Raw genomic sequence first — 23,478 nt, 5'->3', positions numbered from 1 at the left:
CACTCTCCCTTTAAAATGAATACTGAACAAAATAGAAGCCTTTCCTACTGCCTGCAGAATTTCACTATGGCCAATGTCACTAGATTAAAAAAATTACAATTTAATAAAATGTCAATTGTAAACATGTCCTAGCCATATAAGGGAAAATATTCCCTAAGAATTAGAAACCATTGGCATTTTAAATTGCAAAAATCTGCTCAGCTACATCAAAGCAATACTTATCTGCTTAACAATTATAGGAAGTTTTTAAAGGTTTAAAAAAAAAGTTCACATTCCAAGTTTTTGATAAAGAATATTCATTTTAAAAATAAAGTAGTCAAGGTCACCCTTTGCTCATAAAGATCACTTGAAAGAGTCAACCTCTATTTACAAAGAAAACTTAGATCAACATTTACACTGGACAAATGTTACCATGCCAAAGACTCTAAAAATGGTAACTAATTTTTTAAAAAATGAAAATTAACTTTAATTTTTCACATTAACATTTCATTATCAAGACCATACTTGCTTAACAAGATACATATGGCATTGATACAAAATATACAGTATTTACATCCTTAAACTGTACAAAATAATTTAATGTTTATAAAAATATTAGAATGTTTAGCTGACTGACACAGTCTTATGTAATCTCCTCTAGAGAAGTTATATAGTAAGACCACTGATTGTACATTTCATTTCTTTTTTAATAAGTCAAAGAAAGGATGTTGTAATGCTTCATCCAAGGTAATTCTTTTTAGCTGGATCATACTCTAACATCCTTCGAACTAGGTCAAACAGATTCTCGTGCTCCGCATCATGACAAAGCATGAATTCCTGAAAGAAAAAAAATAAGTATTTAAGAAAGGGATGAGCTTAAGAATTCAAATACTGAAAACTGTATCTCTATCTTACCTTTAATGGTTTGCAACGTCTCCTAACATATCTACCAGCAGAACTATGTTCATCCCAATCCAACTGATTGTGGTGAAAATATTTGCGTTTTCTAAAAGAAAAATGCAATTTACCAAATGTAATTTATGGATCATAAAAAAAATTATCATTAAACATTCTGACAGCTATATAAGAAAATACCTTTATAAAAAGCTCACTCCGGTTACAAAAAACATTTTCAGTTCACTACACCTTAGCACTATAAGTAAACCTAATTTTAAGTTTTAACTTCAGTAGTATGGATATGAATACACATACACCAATACACATATCACTCTCCCAGATGCAGTTGCAATCCATCACTAGTATAAGAAATCAAGTGCCTGCAATCCTTGAACCAAAGATGTTAGGTCTAGACCATTAAGTGTCAACTGTATGGAAGATTCAGCACTGTAGTTCCACAACAGCCATCCCTGTGACTCTGAACATTTAAGTATTACTACCTACCCTTTCTTTCAAGTCAAAGAAGAATAACAAGGTATACCTGCTACTCACTAAGACTATAATACCTGCACCCTTGATCCTATTTCCTCTTTAGCATAAGACCTTACTTTAAGAATCACTGAACACCACAATCACTCCCTGACCCACCATGGATCTTTAATCTACCAAGGTTCATTCCTATTAGCTTGCAAATATACTTAAGTCTCTCAAATTCTAAAATATCATTCTTCATCTTTTTTGCTACCTATACCATCTCTCCCTTTCCCTACACCTGATGCCTCCTACTTCCCTATTACCCACTCATTCAAACCACAGAAGTCTAGTTTTTGCTTCCATCACTCTACTGAACTTTTCTCAAAGAGCATTCTTAGTCATTAAATCATAGGATAACAGTTGGAAAGAACTTTTGGAGGATGAAGAACTGAAGCTAAAAGAAGTGAATTCCAACAGCCTCTCCCCCCCCACCCCGGCCCTCATCTTCCATAACACCTCTGCAGCATTTTCCCCCAATTTTAGTTTCAATTCCAAATTCTCTCTCTCACTCCCCCACTTATTGAGAAGACAATAAAAACAAAGCACACTGTAAATACGTATAGTCATATAAAATAAATTCCCACATTAGCTATGGTCTCAGTACTCCCCTCCCCTTGCAAAAGAACACATGCTTCAATCTGAACCCTGGTCCATTAGCTCTCTATCTAGGGTTGGGTAGTATGTTTCATCATGAGTCCTTTGGAATTATAGTTGGTCATCATGTTGATCAGGGTTGCTAAGTCTTTCAGAATTGATTGTCCTTATAATACATTAATATTATATAAACTGTTCTCCTGGTTCTGTTTCTTCATTCCAACTCTGTTGCATTTAACACTGTTGATCATTTAACATTCTTCTCTCTTTGCATGTGCTCTCCTCTCTTGGCTTCAGATACCACTTTTCCCTGGTTCTCCTAACCACTCTTGTCTCATCTTCTTCTTCTTCCCCTCAATTAAAATGAACACTCTTGGCCCTCTTTTCTATATATATATTTTCTTCCTAGGAAATTTTACCCACTGCCCTAAATTCAATCTCTATGTAGGTAACTCCCAACTGTAGACCCTCAGTCCTGACTTCTCAGCTCCAGAACCAAGTATCTTCCCATAGGACGTGTCATCTACCTATCCACAAGCACCTTAAACTAAGCGAGGCTGAAAGGTAAGGTGGGACCCTAATGGAGAACCTTAAATATCTAGCAAAGGAGTTTGAACTTTACTGTGTAGACAATGAGGATTTTCTGAGCAGGAATGACATAAAAGTTGCATGGGGAAGTTTGGTCTGGCAACGGTATAGTGGGAGATATGAAGACCAGTTAGAAAGTTATTCCAACAGTCCAGGTGGGAATAATGAGAACTGCTAATAAAGTAAAGGCTCTGTATGTATTAAAGACATTTTCTCAATAATCTAAGTCAAAGGCCACCCTCCTCCATGCCATCTTTCTTCATCACTACTCCGTTAGCAGTAACTTTCCCCATTTCCGATCTTATGTAAGCAAGCACTTTCTTTTGCACCTCTCTAATGTATAACTGGTATTTGTTTGAGCATTATATTCCCCCAAATTTGAATCTGAGATAGGGACTAGGTCTTTAAACTTTTATCTTCCCCAACACTCAGCACAGTGTTTGGCACACAGTAGGCAATTTAAAATGTTTAAGTGAATTTAACATACCCATCTTTTGTGTGCATCTGCACTATTTTGTAACTGATAATAGCTTTCTTGCCCTACAGCCCAATTTACACAGAAAAAAATCATCTCCTTTCTGGCTGCTCAATTTCCCCTCTCTGGTGGCTATCTTCACTCTTTTCCACAGCTATTTCTCCAACTTCCAGCCTTAGCCTCTTGCTTTTACAATCACACAACTCTATCCAAGAAACAAAAATAGTCAACGGTTAGGTTTTTGCACATATATTTTTCCTCAATTCACTGTTTCAGTCAGATTAAAACACAAGGGGATGTGTTGTGTACCATTATGCAAATAGAAATTTTCAGAATACAGCTGTGAAAATGAGCCTGCTGCTTACCACAAACTTACTGGGGTATGGGTTTGACCATCAATTAGCAAAATAAGTTATATCAAAATCCAAGTTATTTGTGAGGTCTACGAGACATAGCATAAAAATCCAAAAATGTTCATCAATCTACATCATCATTTAAAATACTCCACAAAAGAAACAGGCCTGAGTCTTCTAACTCTCTAGACTAATTACTTCTCTGCAGGAGCCTAAAGTACTTAAGGAAAGCACACTCCTCACACTACAGCTAAAGAAAATAAAGAAAGATCTCTTGAGAATTTGGAACCAAACACCAGCCTGAGCTACTTTTAAACTAATACCTCTAGTGGTCAAGAAACTTAATTGCTAAAGGTACTCAGGCTCTATTTCTAAGTAAAAGTCTTATTGCACCAATATTCTATTATATAAGTAAATAACCATGGGAGCACAAAAGTCTATGATAGCATAACATATGCTCTAACAGGTCCTACATCAAGACGGAGAGGTTTTCAGACAGGTCAGGCAACAAACCATACATCTCATAGCCTCACTAGAGTGAAACATCACCAGGCTGGCCCAGGGTAACTGACTAATTTTTGGTCACAGCAATTTTCAAAGAGTCTACCACTGGAACAAGGTCCTATTGCCAGTACCAAAGCTCATCAGGGATAAAGAAACAAAGCAAAGTATTTCTACCTGGGACCATTACTTTCTTTGGAATGGAGCAGAGCCTGCTTTAAGTCAAATGGGCCTGCCATTTCCCACAGATGACCTTCTATCTCCAACTCCTGTGCCTCTGCAGGCACACTAGTCCCCTCACCCCTCTCCAACACTTGGCACTATAGACCATATTAAAAAGGGCCCTCAATTTGACACTGAATCCTACTCACCTTGTTTTCTGGATCATGTGTGTTGGTATAGGTCCTAATATCCGTTCCATCATTGCTAAGTGTTCTTTACTATCATGTGTCTATAAAAAGGAAAGCCAAAAATAAAAAATCAAAATTATCATAAATTTACGGAATGTTCTGAAAACATCAGATATTAGATAACGGGCTGAGTTAGCTGCAAACCAAAAATTCAAAACTGTACACAGTTCTTTTCTATGAGCCACACTGTTTGGCCCATACCAGCCCCTACCCCCAAAAAGGGTCTTAACTCTCTTTTATGATTTAGTAACTCTGAAGTAGAGAATTGAGGCCCAGGAGCAATAGAAGGTACAGATTAAAAAAATAAAAAGGAACAAGTTTAACGTAGATACTGAAATTACCTAGAAATCATTTATCAACCTATAGCCTAAACTGAAAATAAATCTCTACAGGATTTCTTCATTACAATCCTTGTATACTCCTCTTAAACTCCACAACTTAACCACAACCCTTGAAAAACAACTTAACAGTCATGTGCTTAAAATGATTTTGCTTAATCCTGGCTCCTGACAACTTGAAAACCATGGCTACTATCTTTCTTAAAATTGATTTAAGATGCAATAACTGTTAAAACTTATGTAGTTCTATAAATTGTCCATGGAATCAGCTAGCCCTCAACAATGAAGATATTAACACCAATTACATTGTCACAAGTTAAAAACCATTCACAGCATAATTCTACTTTTCAGAATTTCTAGAATCAGAGATGGTATGCAGATAACCATCTCTAATCACCCAGAATGCAAGCCGCCTGGCTTGGCTCAGGCCCTCATCAATGCTTGCCTGAACTATTAGTGCAATACCTTTCTGATTGGTCTGCCTGCCTTCAGTTTTGCCCCTCTCCAATCTATCCACGATGCAGCTATCAGACCAATATTCCCAAAACCAGGTCTGATCGCGACACTTCCCTGGCTCAAGAAACATAGTTCTTTCATGCCTCAAGGATAAAATACAACCTCTTCTGATTAGCATTTAAAACCCCTAACAATCTGGCTCCGGCCTAACTTTACAGGCTGACTACATATTACTTCCCCCCCTCCACATTCTTCTGTTCACTCAAACTGGCTTATTTGTTCTTCACACAGGACATTCCATCATCTCCTGTCTCTGTTTTTACATGGACTACCGTGTCTAAAGAATCCTCTCCTCCAAAACTCTAGTTCCTCACTGCCTCTCCCTTCAAGGGTCATCTCACGTGCCTTTTCAAGAGGCCTTTTCTAATTTCCCCAAGGTTGTTACTCTTGTCTCCTGCATCATGCCAATCATTTTAACTTTTTACACATCCTTTATTTATGTACTCATCTGTGAACATTTTGTATTTTGTACAGTAGAATGTAAGCTGCTTGAAGACAGGGATTTCCATCTTACTTTTGTAGTTTTATTCCAAACAGTAAAAAGTGCTTAATGAATATTTGTTGATTGCTGATATCACAGCTAAAAGAGTTTTGGTTGGTAAGTCAATATTGCACATAACATATATGGATACAATGTAGGACGATCCAATTATTCTGCTAATCCAATAAAGGATCGTGCTCGCGCGCGCGTGTGTGTGTAATTATTATATATGTAAAACATTAACATTTAAATATTACATATCATACATATATACAACTTTTTTTTTTACTAATAGCATGGTCATATGCTAAATCAAATGTTTATGAAGTTACCTGGTTCAAGAATTATTTCAGAAGTTAGGATTAAAACAAAATTCAGACCAGATTTATAATCCAAGCTAATAATCTTCATTGTACAGAATACATCAAAGCTCACTTTATAATCACTAAACCTAAAATTTTCATACAGGAACCATATACTGGGAGTAAAACAAAATTAAAATAGAAGCAGGCATCTTATTCAAACTTCAACTACTAAATCTAAATATTACGAATCTTTTAATTCTTTGCCTGTCAACACAACACCTAAAATCATGGGTACTACACTTCATTTATATATTCATCCTTCCAAAATTTCTAAAACTGGTTTAAAAAAGAACCATGACTAAATAGATTCAGCTTTGAATATACTTTCACCTTGAACCATTTTCCTCCTACACCCTCAAAAAACTCTTACCAATATTCTGGTACATGGCACCTATGAAGAAGCAAGTTGGAGGAAGACCAATATCCAGTAAGTACTCATATATTAGCTACTAACAATAACACTTTAACTGAGGTTAAGTAACTTGTTCAAGGCTAGTCTGATGGTCACACATAGTTAAGAATAGACTCAAGCCTAACATTCTAACCAGGTTAAAGTCTATATAAATTCAGAAGATTTTTTTTTAACTGAAAGCATAAGTAAATTAATTTTTCAACTTTAAACATGACACATAATTGTGCAACTATTGTGTTATGAGAAGTAGATAGTGACCATTTTATGTGTATAAAAATAAAAAAGGCAATTTGGTCAGCTCTGGAGTTAGGGTTTGAGCATTACTGCTGATACAGACTACCATGTGGTTATGGGCAAGTCATTTAACTTCTCCATTACCTATATAACTAAGATATAAAATACTGACCAGCTGCCAATTTGCATTGGTAGACAAAAGTTCCCTTTCTGAAAGAAACCACAGGTCTTCCCTCTGCCCAAAGGATCAAGCAAAAAACTATATGAAATTGCTATTAATCCAATATGTAATACTTTAATTTCATGTACTTGCCCCATAGGTGTGTTGTGGGATGAAACGAATGTGTACAAAGAGTGCTTTGCAAACCACAAAGTGCTTTAAAATGTCAGTTCTGACTTTTACCTTTTTGTCATCATATTTATTTAATAAATTATATTCTCTGTATTGGATACTTACCTGAAATACTGTGAAACCAAGATAATATTCAATAAGAATGCAGCCTATGCTCCAAACATCACAGGGCTGAGACCATCCCAGTGCTGGTGTAAGAAAGAAAAAGTTACTTTATCTTTTAAACATTTTTTCAAAACCAACATTTACTATTCAGGTTCATCTGCTGCATAATTAAATGTATACATGTGTGAACATATGTATAGATTCATTAATGATTAGCAATGTCAGTGACAATTCCAATACGATAACCACAACCTAGATTTCCCGAATCTATACTTTTGATAGGATAATGAAATTTAGCTAACTACAACTTATTTTGATCCTTAAAGAGAAGCTGCTTCTTTTAAAAATAAAGATTTTAAAGACAAATTAAAATGACTAACAACAACATGAATATGTTTATGAAGAAAAAGACTCTATGATTATAGAACTTAGAAGACATGGCTTAGTAAGATCAAAATTTCAGAGCTAGAAAGGACCTTAAGACTTCATTTAGTTCAAACTTTCTCATTTTACAGAGGATGAAACATGCGCAAAATGGTTGAGTGATTTGACTAAGGTTACAGTGAGTTAGAACTAGGGCTCTGGTTTCTTGATAGCCAATTCAGTACTCTTTCTTTCTCCTTGAAAGCAGACCCATTGCAAAAGACTATCAAGTAAGAAAGTAGCTCTGATAGAAGAGCAGAGGCAAACATGAAAACGGGGGAAAACACTGAAAGTAAAAAGGGTGATTTCACAGAAACCATGAATCCCCATTTTTAAAATAACTGTGCCTGATGGTATGAGAAAAGAAAAAAAGAACGGATGGCATGTGTTGACACTCTATAATCAATGAAATCAAGTTTCACAATTTACCAACAGAGGGCTCTAAAGCACCCAGCAAAGCATCTTATGAAAGTGGCAATCTTATGTTCCAGTAACATTACAGAAAGAAATACTTCTCAACACTAGGATTTTCTGACAACTTATTACCTGTTAATGTCACTCACTGGCCAAAAAGAGTACAATTCTAATGAGCCCACAAACTAGATTTGTATACAATTCTTGAAATACAACCATCTGCTACTTATTAGGTTACAGGGATCATACTTTACTTCACACAACCACCCCAAAGGCGGTACGTATACCAAATGTCAACATACTGCTCAGTTTATACAAGCACTCAAGGATTTTCCTTATAGCTACGTGTAACAGAAAACTGATGGATCTATAATGAAATTAAGAATCTCAATGTCTACTAACCTAAAATGACTTCTGGAGCTCTGTAGTGTCGTGTAGATACTAAAGTACTGTGATGTTCATCATCATATGTTGCACTTCCAAAGTCAACAACTTTAATATCGGTATTTTTCAGTGTGCGTTCATCACGTTTCTGAAAGAGACTACAAGTTAACCATACATGAAAGAAGCTGAGTTAAAGACATCACACCATAATTATTACAAGCCAACATACCATTTTAGAGTTGTACTTGACCACATAGTCAGACTTAACAAACAAAATATTTTCAGGTTTCAGATCTGTATGGGTCAACTTATTATGATGCAAAACTACAAGAAAACAGAAAGGTATTTGTTAGTTTTTATTCCTTAATTTTATCATCAAACTCCAGGAAATTAATATTAAACATACTTACAATTTATGGACTGACAGATCTGATATGCCATCTGCCTGATATGGTCAAGTTGAAAGGGCAAAAAACTATTTTCTTTAATAAAATCATAAGTACTGAGTCCCAACAGTTCAAACACAATGCAAACATGACCATGATGATCAAACCATTCCAGCATTTGGACGCATCGGCTGAAAATACATAGCAAAATGAAAAGAATTTTTAGATCACAGGACAGATATACTGCTGCTTCCTACATAAAGCATGACAATTCATAGTCCAAATTCATACTTACAATACACTATTGGGATCAGTACTGTTTAAGTGCTCCAATACTTGGATTTCTGAACGAGCAGCTTCACGGTATCTACCAACATTTTTTACAATTTTCACTGCAACATGTGTATCATCCCTTAAAAACAAAAATCAAGTATTCATTTATTTATCAAATTCTACTTAACAAAAATGTTATGACCACTATAAGATAACAACCCAAAGCTTTGCTTAAAACTATGTTATTTAATAACATACGATATAAGGGAAATTTATGTTGATATGTTTACTTAAAAAAAGAAAACCGGCAGATAAGTTCTTTTAACCCTGACATATATTTGCTAAAATAAGTTTTCATAGCATATTTTGCAGGATTACACACATTTCCCTCACTTAAAAGTACTTCTCCATTGAAATCTACTCCAATGCCTCATTGCGGCATGGAGGTCACTCATTGTATCAGTAGAATACAAGTTTTGGCAAGCCCTAAATTAAAGCGGAAAGACCTCCACCAAGAAACAAACCACCTAAATCTGTTGAAGCTCGTCACTAGGTTGGTTGTATGGTGACTACACTTTTGCAGGGAGAGAGTGGAAAAAGCATAAGGCATATAGACCACCAAACTAGGTGTTGCAATGTGCATTTAAGGAAGGAGCACCCCACACCAACAAAATTATAGGTACTTGAGGTCTGAAGTAAAATACTATATAAATTCACTCTCCAAAAGGCTTCTAGCTAGATGCCTTAAGTGAGTCATCTTGATATTTACTGCATTTCATATTTAGCAATTTTCAGAAGTAAATACTTTGATTTCCTACAATGACGACAAAAATTAAAAAAGAGACTAAAAATTCAGCTTGGGCACGGTGTTTGCTATCACTATGAGCAATCTACATAAATATCTCTCACTGCCTCCTTCCCCAAAACATATTTGGTCACTCAATACTTTTCACCTCCCTGCCAAATGGATCCAAAAATAGACAGTGGAGCAGCTCTACACCTCTCTCCCCTAGAATAAGGGTACTAAAGACAAGGAGACATTAATCCCTAACCTGTCACTGATTTGAACACCTCTTTAATTTCACAGAATCCCCTCTGATTCAGTATATATCTAGTCACAATCTGATCCATCCAACCAGGAAGACAATTACAAAAAAGCTTTCATTTGGTCTATTCTCCAGGAAACAAAAAGAGCAATGCCCCATTTATCACTCTCACAAGTAAATAATCGTTCCCATTCAAAATAACACAGCCCACAGTTTTCATATGAATGTTCAAAAACAAATGAAAAACTTACATGTCATGATCAATGCATTCTACTACTTTGCCAAAAGCTCCTTCACCCAAGGTAGCAACAATTTCATCTAAAGTAAAGAAAAAAAAGACTTTAAGTTCAGAGCAACTGATTATCAATTTATTCAAACAATAAAATGCTATCAATATAGATTATTTTCAAATGTCACTATTAATGTATAACTAAGGTCTCAGCACTCAAATAAGTTATTTTATTGTCAGCTGCTACAAAAACAATTAGATACAACTATCTTTCTTGCACTAAGCTCAAATTCCATCATCTATTTTGAAACTTTAGAATAGGAATATTTAAATTCTACAGAAAAGAAGAAATGCAAAACAAACAAACCCACAAAAAACAAAACAAAAAAGCAATGAAGAGTTTTTTTAGCCCCCCGCTGACATACTATTCTTAACAGATTATTCTGTCTGCAAAGTTAAAAAAGTGTTGAAAAATATTCTATACATCTTGCTCTTAGTACGTCTCCACTTTGACAGATCAGGTGACCCTCCTCATCATCCTCTATACTCCTGGATCTTTTCCTTCGGTGACTCTTCTGGAACGGCAAGTGGGCAGCACCAAGATCGTCCAGCCAATCAATATATCAGAGTGAATTCAGGGCAGAATACGCAATTCATTCAGCGGGGAGATATTCAGGCATTCAGATACGCACCAGGCCACGAACAGTTGGCAGGAGCAATTTCAAATTCAGTCCCCAGAAATTCACAGGGCACAGTTTATGTTACAGAAGAAAAACATGGCAAGGAACAGATTTTCAGATAAGATACTTAAAGTGGCAATAGAAAAAACAACACAATTGTTTCTTTAAACACTGATATAACTGAAGTCTGAAATTTAAAGAATGCAATGTCATGATATACTAATCTCTTGCTACCAGGTTTATTTAAAAACTTATGTGTTGAGAGTTGAGTTCTTTAGTTGTCAAAAAGTTTAAGAATGCCAAGATTATTTGAAGGTAGCTCTTATCAAGCAATATTTTAAAACATACATCAATAAAATGAAAGGGGAAAAATAAAAGCTATTTAATTGCAACGTTCAACCTAATAAATGCTGTGCTACTGAATACCACTTGGGGAAAAAAATAAATTTAAAATCGACACGTGAAATAGCTGAAGATGTTTAAAAGTAGGCAACACTTTCAGATCACAAATTACACATTCAGCACCCATGCTCAGAAACTCAATTAGGCCGGCTGCAGACAACACTGAAGCACTGTTCCGTGGAACTATGTATCTCCACATTAACAGGTTTTAGTTAACCACCAGTGCAGTTTTTCGTATTTCTTTCTGAAATTTCAGGAAAAGGATGCAAGTCTTTAACTTTTGAGTTCTATGAAGGTTTCGGATGTATAGGAAAGAAGGGTGCTTTACTTTATTATAATATAGTTTATGCTGATGATTACATGATAAACACAAAACCAAAATATCTTCTGGCATTAGTTGAAAATAAGTGGAAAATCAACTATATCAAACCTAAGACTTGGCCTGTTGAAAATGAACAAGTGTAGATAAATGAGTGTTAGTTAATAGGGATTACTTATGGAAATCAAAACAGAAAATTTCATTTAGGGATCCATATAATGTATAAATACAGCTGTAACATATTTTCAATTAAAATTACATATATAATGAAGCTTTCCCAAACTCTTGTGCTCATAAAGAGCTCTTACAAGAATCTAGCCAAAATAAAAAAAAATCAATCATACCGAATGTGATTGATGGCTTGAACAATGTCTATTACGTTTCCTTTTTGGACTACTTCTCCTGCTTCGGCCTGAAGATTTACTGCAGTGGTTGTGATAACTGCTTTCATAGTCTCTATGATAATGTCTATGATCATATCCTTCACAGTAGTCATTTCTGTATTCATCAACATATCTCCGCTCACGATAATCTCTCTCATTTAAGGATCTTACTTCCAAATAATGACTGAAAACACATTTAAAGTACATGCTAATCATTCTTTTGCTTTAGATACAGCAGTTCTAACATTAAGAAGTTATACCAAGACCTTCTGGTATCACAAAGCTATTTTGCCAAAGGAAGAACTAGCAAATTAATTTAAGTTTACATTTCTCCCAAAGGTAACTGCTAAAAGAAAAGAATTTTTCTTAATCACAGCCAGACTAGTAAAAGAAAAATGTGCTTGCATTTCACAAGTCCTTGTGGATCTTTTATTGTCTCACATTTCACAGGGAAGGAACAAATTTATTTTAAAATCTGAACAGCTATATTACATAATGTATTTCAGATCCCATGATAAAAGAAAAAAAATGGCTAAGGCAGACAAAAGAGTAAACTGTTCTATAGCTAGTAGTCCTTTTTAAACTGTGGAATTATTAATCATTCACTAAAGAGAAAGATTAGATTTTTTTTTCTATTAAGCACATAAACTAAGTTACTTAAACTGCACAAGGCATCATCATGAAAAGCAAGTACCACAAAAGAAATTTACCTTTAGTGCCACTGTGAAAAAATTACTGGGCTGGATGTAAAGAAGGCTATATGTGAAATACTTAATTTTCTAAAATGCATAACCAACATTATTCAATCTTTTCCCTTTTATACATACAAACATAAACACATTCAGTGGAGCATGCAGGAGAACTCTGCAATCAACAATAATTGAGAATCCCAACAGACTTTCTCACTATTCAATTTTTTACACTAGAGACTATTTTTCATTTCTTAGTCATTAGTCCGATGGAGGAATTTCAAAGCTGTATTAGCACTGGAATCCAACATAACTGTTGTTATGGTCACAAGTTAATGTGGTACAGGGAAAATAGGACTGGACATGAGTCCTAAGACCTGGGTTCAATTCCTAGATTACACACTTAATAGTGGCATGCAAGGCACTTCATCTTTGTGATCCATAATTTCCTCATCAGCAAAATGGGAATAACATTTAACACTACACAGTTCTGAGGAAAGCATTTTGTAAGCCTTTAAAGCCTACACAAATTTGAGCTATCATTACTATTTTAAAATTCTATCAAAAGGAAAAGCCTTATGAACCACATGTTACAATTTCTTGAAACAAGCCTAAGAACAGGCTCAATGTTCTACAAAACAAGTCTGCTTAAGAGAAAGGGGGGAAAAAATCATATGGTTCTACAGTAACCCCTATTGGCTAATTTAGAATACCTACAATTCCCCAAAGGTTCTCCCCATTCAAAGCAAAACAGAACAAAATAGACATGAGAAAAGGAAATCTCTGAAGACAGAGTTAAACATCGACTCTTGAAAAACTGATGTTTAATTCTTAGAGTCAATCCTCCTTAAAATGTTTATAGAAAACCTCATTTTGATTAACTCATTACCCAAACTCTACATACCAGTAAGGATGAAATAAAACAAGTTTCAATACTGCTGAAATTTTGTAAAAATCAAGATTTCTTTATATATATAGACTAGCCTAGTGCTTTCGTTTACATATGCATATGTGTAATGTATATTACATGTATATGTTTTACATGTAAATACACACACACATTTAATAAGAAATGCTCCCAGTGAAGAACTTCCTCTATCAACGCAGGTTAGCACCAGCTTTAAGAGTCAAAAGATTTGCCTGAAGGTTAAGTGACTTGCCCAGAGTCACAAAGCTAGTACAAATCAGAACAGGGCCTTAAACTCAGGTCTTCCTGATTTAGAGGTCAGCTCTAAACCCACTACAGGCCATGCCTGTTTATTTTTTTTCTTCCTAAATCACTGGCTTACATATTACTAGAGTGGTTTATTATACTTTCCATTCAACAAATATGTGGAAGGTACCATGTAATGCACTAGAGACCAAAACAAAACAATCCTTGCCCTCCAGCTTAGATTCTAGGAGGGTAGGAGATAAAACATATACAGAGATAGGTATGATAAAGGGTAATTTGAGGAAAGTGGCTGGAAAGATTGGGAAATCTTTCCCACAGCCTTCAGTGGGCAAGTTAAACCTTGAAAGAACATAAGGATCCTGATCTTTCAATAATTCTAAACATTATGAAATTTGTTCTCTCCATTCCATTCTACCCTTTCAAGGTCCAATTCAATTTGTATCTCCTTCCATAAAGCTTCTCCTTACTATTCCATCACCTTATTTTTTGTATTACTCATTTAGCACACATATGCTGCTTTACACTATTAGCTATCTTTTTGTGCATGCTTTATTTTATTTTATTTTGCTTCTTGGGATTACTCCACAGCACTTGGCACAGGTACCTTACACAGATCAATATATGCTCAATAAATATTTTTGACACTGAATTGAAAAGATAAAAGCTGAAAAACTACAATTTACATTAACAAGTGTCACAACTTTATTAATTCAAATAATTTACCAATCTGCTTCTTTAAACTGTAGATGTGGTTTACAATGCCTGTTCTCTTGTGTACTACTGTGGGATCTCTTCTTGCGTTTGTGACTGCTACTGTAGCTTTCGTGACCCCAGCTTTCTCTACCATCCCAATCAGGACAGTGAGTTCGTTTCGAATGCCGCATCTGTAAACAAAATACACAAAGGGGGAAAGGAGGGATGATAAAGGTTATATTTTAGGTTTAAACAATCACACTTAGTAAAAAGGAGAATGTATTATTATCACTTTATAACTATAAACACTTTTTGCTTTATTTACTTCCATGAATTATCAAAAGTTACAAGGAAAACAGTATCAAGCAAATGCTACCTCTGTCCTCCAGTAATTTACATAATGCTATTCAGCCTAAAGTAATTTAATTTTATTTTCAAGCACTACATTAAATAATTTAAAAAAGAAAAAAATGAGGAAGTTATTTTTATTCCTACATATCAGGGAGTTTAAAGCCCTCAATATCCTCTAAGGATATGCATTAGAGATAAAAATGACCAAAAGGTAAAAAGCTATTGAAGAAATCTCTCTGCAAAAAATTTTGCAAAATATAATTTGACACACAATCACCCTCATTTTATCTGTTTTTAAGCCACATTTGAGAGGTCTCATCCACATCTCCTTATCCACATCCAACCAAATTGAGAACACATCCAATCGCCTACCATCTCTATCAAAACGAAACATTCTACCATTCCACTGGGTGTCAAGTCTTGTTTCCACTTTCACACCTCTACAGGGTGTTTGCTATTTACTCAAAAGGCCACCATATCCTAGTTAGACCCTCATCAACTTCTCCCCCAGAACTATCACAATGGCCTATATAGTTTTCCTACCTTGAGTATTTCCCCTCTCCAATCTATTATTCTCAAAAAGATGCCAAACTGATATTCTTAAAGCACTGGACTGACCATATATTTATCTACTCAGGAAGTTACAATGGCTTTCTATTACCTCTAGGATCAAATGGTATTTCCTCTAGCATTTAAAGTTCTTCACAACCTTGCTCCAACATATCTTTCCAACTTTATATATTATTCCATTTCAAGAATTCTTCTGTAAAACTGGCCTTTCTTGCTATTATTACTCATATAACATTTTTCATCCCATCTCTGTGCCTTTGTGTAGATTGTCTCCCATGTTTGCAACGCACTTCCTTCCTCCTTGGCCACCTCTCAGAATCCTTTAAACCTCAGATCAAGTACTCATTCTATATGGGGCATTTTCTGATCCCCCAGCTTTCAGGGTCTGCCTATCTCATTACCTTGTGGTTACTCTGTATATATTGTGTGTGTACTTGTATAGTCCTAATTCCACAGAGTGGCAAGGACTCTCATTTTTGACTCTAAAGCCTAGCAAAGTGATGTCACCATGATGTGTAGTAAGCATTAAGTATAAACCCTTGCTGACTACCATATTTGTTTCATCCCTTTTCCTATCTTCCACTGAACTGAATTTCCCTCCAAGTTCAGTCCTTAGGTCCAAACCAACTCCTTCTCCTCTCCACTGCAATTAACCTAGGATAGTGAAATATAAATATCGTATTTTCCCTGTGGTTGAGCCAGTAGGCTCAGAAGCCAAAGGTCATTAGGTGGTCAATAAGAAGACGCACAAAGGGGGAAGGAAAACTTTCACTATTTACCAAATAGAGAAGGAAGCCAATTAGGAAGGTATTATGCAAACTAAATCAATTTAACTAGCCCAAGCCAAAGAGCAAATAGAAAAAGCATTCAATTAAGACAGTCCCAATTTTGACTTGGGATCTGATCCCTACTATAATACTCAGAACCTGGGGGACAAGAACAAATCTCTTCCTTTAGAGTCTTACTTTCCTCATATGTAATGAGGAAGCTGGACTAGATGATCCCTACAGGGACCTTCCAGATCTAAATTCCATGGGATTTAGAGCCATGGCTCTGCTGTCTCTCTTTTCCCATTATATTCCAAAAGTTTAAAAAAAAACTTATGAATTATAGTTCTACTTGTGATAATTTACGTGTATGAGTCAATTAGTGTTATATCATAAAGTAAGTGTATTTTGAGTTTTAAAAAAGCCAGCTATCATCAAAACAATCAACTTCTTTTCTCAAATAGTCTACAAATAGTTAACATTTATTTTAAACCATTTTTGCCAGAAATCCTTTGTAAAATAACTTGTACGTTTCCTTATCTTCTTAAATAGTGGGAATTTGTACTATTTTCTTGACAACTAAGGATTGTTTGTGCTGTTTCAATACACTGCAGGCCTACAGCTACTTTCTGATAAAACAAAAAAAGTATCTTCTTCTCAATGTTCACATCTTGCCTGTATCTAATAGCCTTCCCACCCCAACTCCCTTCCAGTCTGCTGTTTCTAATCTACTGTGGGGAAGACAGAAAACTAAATTCATAATACAATTGGTTTGGACTATAGTCTAAAGAGAGTCTGACTCTTTTATGAAAATGTATGGCTTTATTTATCTAACTTATTATAAAGCTCAGGCTTTATTTCAAATATTCAGGCCTTTTTCCTTTGAAGGACTGAGACCCTCAAGCCTTTGATCAGCACAGATTGGATATTAATCACAGAATGTAAGATACTCTCAAATTTTCAGTCATATCTAAACACCCATATGCATATAATTTAACAGATCTGACTGTAGCTCTCTTAGAAAGCTACATCTGATGGACTACAAAAAATTTATATGCAAGAGTTTATTTCTGCAGAGCAGCAAACTGTTAAACAATACTAGATGTCTGGTATTGCCTGCATCAGCTGACTTCTAAGATGATCATAATGATCTGTTAAATATATTTCTCCCATCACTAAGAAGTCATTGCTCCAACCCCTGAGAAAGTCTGGTTCACTGTCAATATCACATTCTACCTAACAATTAAAGAAGTCATCATACAAATAGCAGATCTTTGTTACTTCACCATCACCTCTGCAGAGGCAGCCTAAATTCTATTAAGTCGAAGAGACCTGAAGTGATTTTTAGATTATAGGTGAGACAGGTAAGGCTGAAAACAGGACATCAATTACAAACACCACTAAATCCCCCCCTTACAAAAAAAGCACAACACCTTCTACCTCACATACTTTCTGGAACACTGGAAATCTCTACAAAAGCAATAAGAAGAAAACCTCTGGTTCCAAGGAAAGCCTTAATTTAAAAAAAAAATGCTTAAGACGTAACAAACGTGGGGAAAAGGGTGACTTATCAGGATCAATAGCACCAGGCTTCCTTAATAACACGGCTCACTGGACAGCCTGCACAGAGCTGGAGCACGTCCACCCCAGGGGCACACACACACACCCGGGGTGGGGGAGGAGGAAGCTGGGGGTTACACAGCAATTTCAAGCTCGCAGGCTCGCTCCGGTCCACGGACCCCGGCAAGGGCATCTCCTCTCGCCCCGCCCCTGCCAGCGCAGGCCAAGTGCGGGAGCGCTACTTTTGATAGTCCCCCTCCCCACTCACCGCCCCCCGCACTCCGGCCCACGGGCTCCGACCCGACGCGGGCTACCTGGGCCTTGCAACCTGGCCGCGGCCGCGCGTGCCGCTGGCATATTTCTCGGAGCCCAAGGCCGCGGGTTCGAATCCTGACTTTGACACTTAGCACCTGTGTTCTCTAGGTTAAGTCGCATCCCTGCTGAGCCTCACGGTCCCCGTTTGTGCCATGCAGGGGCCCGAGGCTCGATGACCTCCAAGGTCCCATGCCTGCCCGGGGTCCCGTCCGCTCCGGGGTCTCGGCTGTCACCTACAGGCCTCGCGGCCGCCCCTGCACCCCACCCCCGCCCCGCGGCCCGGCGCAGCTCCGCAGGCCGCCGCCCGCAGCCCCTCGCTCCGGCCCCGGAGCCCTCCCGCAGCCCGGGCTGCCCCGGGGGCCCCGCGGTGAGGCCCGGAGCACCCGGCCGCCGCCCGCCGAGACGCCCCTCCCCTTCCCGGCAGCCCTCCCGGGGCGTTACCTCGGTGCAACCCAAGGGTCCTCCGGACGAGCGACACAGCGCAACCTACACCTCCCCTTCCCGAGCCGCAGCTGCGAGCGCTGGACAAAATGGCGGCCGCGTTGCCTCCCCGGGCCCTCCAGGAAGCCGCGGACGCCTCCGCCGCCGCCCACGCCGCGCGAACGCGCCTGCGTGACAGAGCCCTCCTGCCGGGAGACGCGACGGAGCCGGGGCGCGCGCCGCGGCGGGGGGCGCGCCTGGCAGGGGTTAGCGTAGGCGCGTCCCCGATCCAAGGCGCGAGGGGCGAGCCCGAAGCCCAGGCGGAGGCAGCGCCGCTCTCTGACTCCTCCTCGCGCTCTCTGATTTCATTCCTCTAGTAAACACCGGGGCAGGAAACCCTCGGGGCGGGGAAGATTACCCTGGTCACACCCAGGGGCGGGTCCGAGACCAGCCCGGGGTGGTTCAATGAATAGTCTCGTCCGATGTCTCTCAGAGAAGGCCCCTGTAAGGCATCAGGCTCCCTGGTGTGTGCTAGCAGGGCCTTCTGGGAGAGGCCCGGGAGCCTGGGGTGGGGGTGGGGGGGTGTGCAGGGACGCAGAGGATGCCTTGGCACAAAGTCGTGCCCTCCTCATCTCACCTCGGCCCCCTGGACTCCCAGACCCCTTCAAGGCCCAGCTCAAGTGCCACCTCATAGGGAAAGTCTCATCTCCCTCATCCCCTCAAAATTTGGCATTACTTTATTTTTCGTACATTTTAAAAAATTTACTCAACTATCTAAAGTTGCAAGGATAAAATAAATTTGAGCAGGAAGGTACCTTAGAAGGTATCTAGTACAAACCTCTCATTTTACTGATAAGGAAACTGAGGCTCAGAAAGGTTAAATGGCTTGCCCATGATTACACAAGCTGTTGAGTGTCAGAAGTGGGATTGGAACTCGTGTATGTGGTGCAATGAATAAAGTGAAGTACTGGATAACCTGAGTTCAAATCCTACCTCAGATACTTACTAGCTATGTAAGCCCAGGCAAGTCATTTTAAAAAAAAAACCTGTTTGCTTTAGTTTCCCCATTTGTAAAGTGGGAATAATATAGTACCTACCTCTCATGAGGATAAAATGAAATAGTATTTATGAAGCATTTTGCAAATCTTAAAGTGCTATATAAATCCTAGTTGTTATCATCATCATCATCATTGGTATTCCTTACTCCAGATAGAGCAAGCTTTCTGCTAAGCCTCAAAAGAATGTAAGCTTCTTGAGGGAAGGAATAGGATTTTTGGTTTTGGGGGGATTTGTCTTCATAGCCCCAAAGCTTAGCACAGTAACCAGCATGTTCTATGTGTTTAATAAATGTATGTTGAATTGCATCAAATAGTGGACAAATACCCATGACACTGAGTGTGGTGAGAACACTGGGATGGTCTTTCAGATTAGAGGCACTTCTGGAAGAAAGTGGCTGTTGGGTTCTCAGGATGGGTCAAATTTCTGGGGTCCAGTGATCCTATGATTTATCTTTACATCTCCTGGGAGTCTGCAAAAGCATTGATTGTCAGGGGGGCATCCCCTGTCACAACTGTGAAGATGCCAAAAAGAAAGGTCTGGCCACTGTCAAATAGATCAATGTCAGAAACTGATAAGGTTAAGGTTACAACTGTACTCTAAGGTCCATGGGCTTTCCCATCTGTCCTACAGCTGAACGTGAGTGAGCTCCTTGACAGCAGGGACTGTCCTGACGTTTCTATTTGTATGCCTTTAACACAGAGCTCTGTATAAGCATGTAATAAATGCTCTTTCATTGCTTATTTATTTTGTTATAAATTCCTTATTTGTATTTCATATTTACTTATCAAGTGCAGGGGTTTTGTCTTCACTCTACAGCCTCTGGCCCAGTGCCAGATATAGGATATGTCCTTAATAAATAGTTGTTGAATTGACCAGAAAGTTTTAAAAATCCGATTGCTATGTGAAAGGTTTGAGGAAACCTAAGGACATTATGTGCCAGAAGGATCAGAGTAGGCTTTTTGGAGGAGGTAACTTTGAGCTGAGTCTGAAAGGGTGGGCAGAAATTTAACAGGCAAAACAGAGATGGAGAGCGGTCTAGGTATGGGGAACAGCAGCAGCCTGGCCAAAGTGATGGAGCTATGAGAGTGAAGTACATGTCCAGGGGTTAGACAGCTGTCCAGTGTGTCAGAAGCATAAGGGGCATGGAAAGGAAGAATAGGAAAAGTAAGGTGGTGGCATGCCAATTACATGCGGCCTTGAATGCCAGATGGAGGAGTCTGAAACCTCTCCAGGCCTCAGTTTCTACATCTGTAAAATGATGGAAGTGGACTAGATAATCTCTAACATTTATGCAGTCTTAAAATCCAAAGAGGTACACCTTGAGTCACACAACTTTCAATGCCATGTGGGCAGCATTGCCCCTTTGGAAAGAAAGTAAAATTTTATTTTCCACTGAAGTCCAGATTCCTCCTCCCTTTATCCCCACCCCATCTCTGCACTAGGCACCCACTGACATCATGTTACTTTCTGACTATCCATAACTTCATACTATCCTTGACCTTTCCAAAGTGTCCCAACAAAACTTCTCTAGACACACCCCTCATCAAAACTGACATGCCTACAGTGTGACTGATTTCAAAAAAGGGAAAAAAAATCTAATTTAATAAAATAAAATGTTATTTTAAAATAACTTTTTAACTCTACTTTCTCATTGATACAAAGTATGAAGAAATATTTTTGAGCAAGAAATTCTGAAGATTATTCCCATCCATGTTCTCCTGTCACAAATACCATCATAACAAGAGTCAGCAAAGCACTAGATTTCTGAAAGATTGGCAGTCCTTGCTGTTGACCATCAAGACCACCTTTAAATTAAAGGAGTCTGAGTGGAATCAAATGATGAAAATGGTGTTTTAGGAAAAATTATTCCTGTGCAGGTATGATGAAATGACCCTCATACTTTTGGTGAGAGTTTTATGCACAGTGTTAGTTATTGCATGTGTCCTGTATATGTGTTGTGAAATCATAATGGGCTTGGAGAGAACACTTCTTGGGAGGGGGGAAGGGAAGACAAGAGACATGAGCCGTGACTCCATAGAGTGCCTCAAGGATCTTCCCACAGCCTTGTGATATTCAACAATTTTTGTCAGGGGTATGCATGATGGCATAGGTATGCTTTTCATATTTGCAGATGAAATCAGGTTAGTAGGGAAAGCCAACATTTTGGATGGCTGATAAGGATCCAAAAAGATCTGGGCAGGCTGGACCAATGGGCTGAGCTGATAAAGATGAAAATGATTAATAGAGAGAAATACAAAGTCCAAAAAATCAATTGTATCAGTATAGCACAGGAAAAACAAAGCTAGATAATAAATTCATGTGAAAAATATCTGGAGACTTTTGCAGACAGTACTCTTGATGTATATCAACACTGGGCCATGGCAGTCAAAAAAGCTAGAGTGACCTTAGACTTCATCAATAAAAATCTAGTGTCTAAAATGAAGAAGGTGATAGTATTGAGTTGAATATAGTAGTTAAATCTGAGTAAAAAGGACACTGAAAAACTGTAACAAGTTCAAAGGAGAATGGCCAAAAAATGAAGAATAGAGTGCAGACCATGCCAATGGAAGATTGGTTGGATAAATAGGGGATGTTAGCCTGGAAAAGAGAAGATTTATGGAGAATATAATGGTGTATATATGTTTTTGAATATTTTGAAGGATGTTATGTGGAATAGAGATGACATTTGTTCTTCTTAGCCACAGGGGGCAATATGAAAAAATAAGGGATAGAAATGTCATGGAGGCAGATTGCAGCCCAATAGAAATTTCCTAACACTTTTGAACTGTTCCAAGTAGAATGGACTATCTTAGATAGTAGAGAGTTTCTCAGGACTAAAGGTCTTCTAATGGAAGCTGGAATATTATAAGGGGAATTCCTGTTTGGGCTTAAGTTGTATTTATGGATCTTTTAGGCCTGTCCTGGCTGGCCTCATTAGTCAGTACCTTATTTCTACTGCAGTGACATCTTTCAAAGTCTGAGATGATGATGTCACAGCAGTATTTGTACCTGTAGAAAGGGAAGCCAGGATCACTCTTAGTTATCATATTCTCCAATTATTGTACCTGCGAATCCAACCTTCACTTAAAAAGACTCTTCCTAAGCAGAAGAAATATTTGCCTTTAGTGTGACTTATGGCTTCCCTTTTCACTTATAGGTTGAGTTAATAGTTTTGTTTGGAATATGGTAGCTTGTAACTTCATAATTTACATACTTAAAGTTTGACAGTTTTTTCTTTCCTTGTAACTTATATGAAAGGCTTCTACCTCCAACCCCAATATAAATATGATTTCTTTCAATGTCATTCTCAGAGTAATTACTAATACCTGAACTGGGGAGTTTGCCTATCTTGAGATAACAGCTGCTACCCAAGCACTGGTTATATGTTTTCCTTAGCCTAATTTTGAAAACATAATCATCACAGACTCCCCCTCAGATAATAACCACTGAGGATCTTGAATGTGTGCCAAAGCTAAATTTGCCCAAAAGACCAGTCATGAAAAGTCAGAAAACACTGTCTGTGATGTCAGCCATGTGTACCCTGGCAAATCAGCATTCCCAAATCTTTAAGACCTTGGGTGAAAAGAGACTTAATGATAAGCTATTTCAGAAGCAAAGTTTTCTTTACATAGAGAAAACAAAATCATTCTGGCCTCCAACTGCATTACTGCTCTAGGTTCCTTCTGTAACTCTCAGGGACGCTGGTGCTTATATTGGCATGATGAAAAGGCTGGTTGGAGGAATAGGAACTCCACAGGTCTGAAGGAGCATGTCTGTCAACTGGAAGTACCCTAGTGGGATCCTGGC

At 38.0% G+C, this 23,478-nt stretch overlaps 1 protein-coding gene across 1 annotated transcript; it reads right to left on the bottom strand.

Moving 5' to 3' along the window:
- Positions 1-279: 279 nt before the first annotated feature.
- Positions 280-18,795, bottom strand: CLK4 (CDC like kinase 4). The gene is made up of 13 exons (XM_078150282.1): positions 18,634-18,795; positions 14,660-14,820; positions 12,035-12,257; positions 10,774-10,864; positions 10,312-10,378; positions 9,037-9,153; positions 8,766-8,932; positions 8,585-8,679; positions 8,374-8,503; positions 7,135-7,217; positions 4,293-4,372; positions 895-985; positions 280-816 (listed from the first exon to the last, which is right to left on the bottom strand). The coding sequence occupies exons 2-13, from the start codon at positions 14,818-14,820 to the stop codon at positions 718-720; spliced, it is 1,404 nt and encodes a 467-aa protein (XP_078006408.1). The 5' UTR covers positions 18,634-18,795; the 3' UTR covers positions 280-717.
- Between the last annotated feature and the right edge of the window lie 4,683 nt (positions 18,796-23,478).

The sequence above is a fragment of the Phascolarctos cinereus genome, unplaced genomic scaffold (assembly GCF_003287225.1).
Source record: "Phascolarctos cinereus isolate Bilbo 61053 unplaced genomic scaffold, phaCin_HiC Scaffold_2;HRSCAF=192, whole genome shotgun sequence".
NCBI lineage: Eukaryota > Metazoa > Chordata > Mammalia > Diprotodontia > Phascolarctidae > Phascolarctos > Phascolarctos cinereus.
Note: the sequence above shows the minus strand (reverse complement) of the source record. Positions and strands in the feature narration are given on the sequence as shown.

Coding starts and splice junctions, on each gene's coding strand:
- CLK4 (XM_078150282.1), bottom strand. CDS start 14,820: ATGCGGCATTCGAAACGAACTCACTGTCCTGATTGGGATGGTAGAGAA. Junction 10,865..12,034: donor CAAGCCATCAATCACATTCG/GTATGATTGATT, acceptor TTGCCGTTCCAG/AAGAGTCACCGAAGGAAAAG. Junction 4,373..7,134: donor TTGGTTTCACAGTATTTCAG/GTAAGTATCCAA, acceptor TCCTTTTTATAG/ACACATGATAGTAAAGAACA.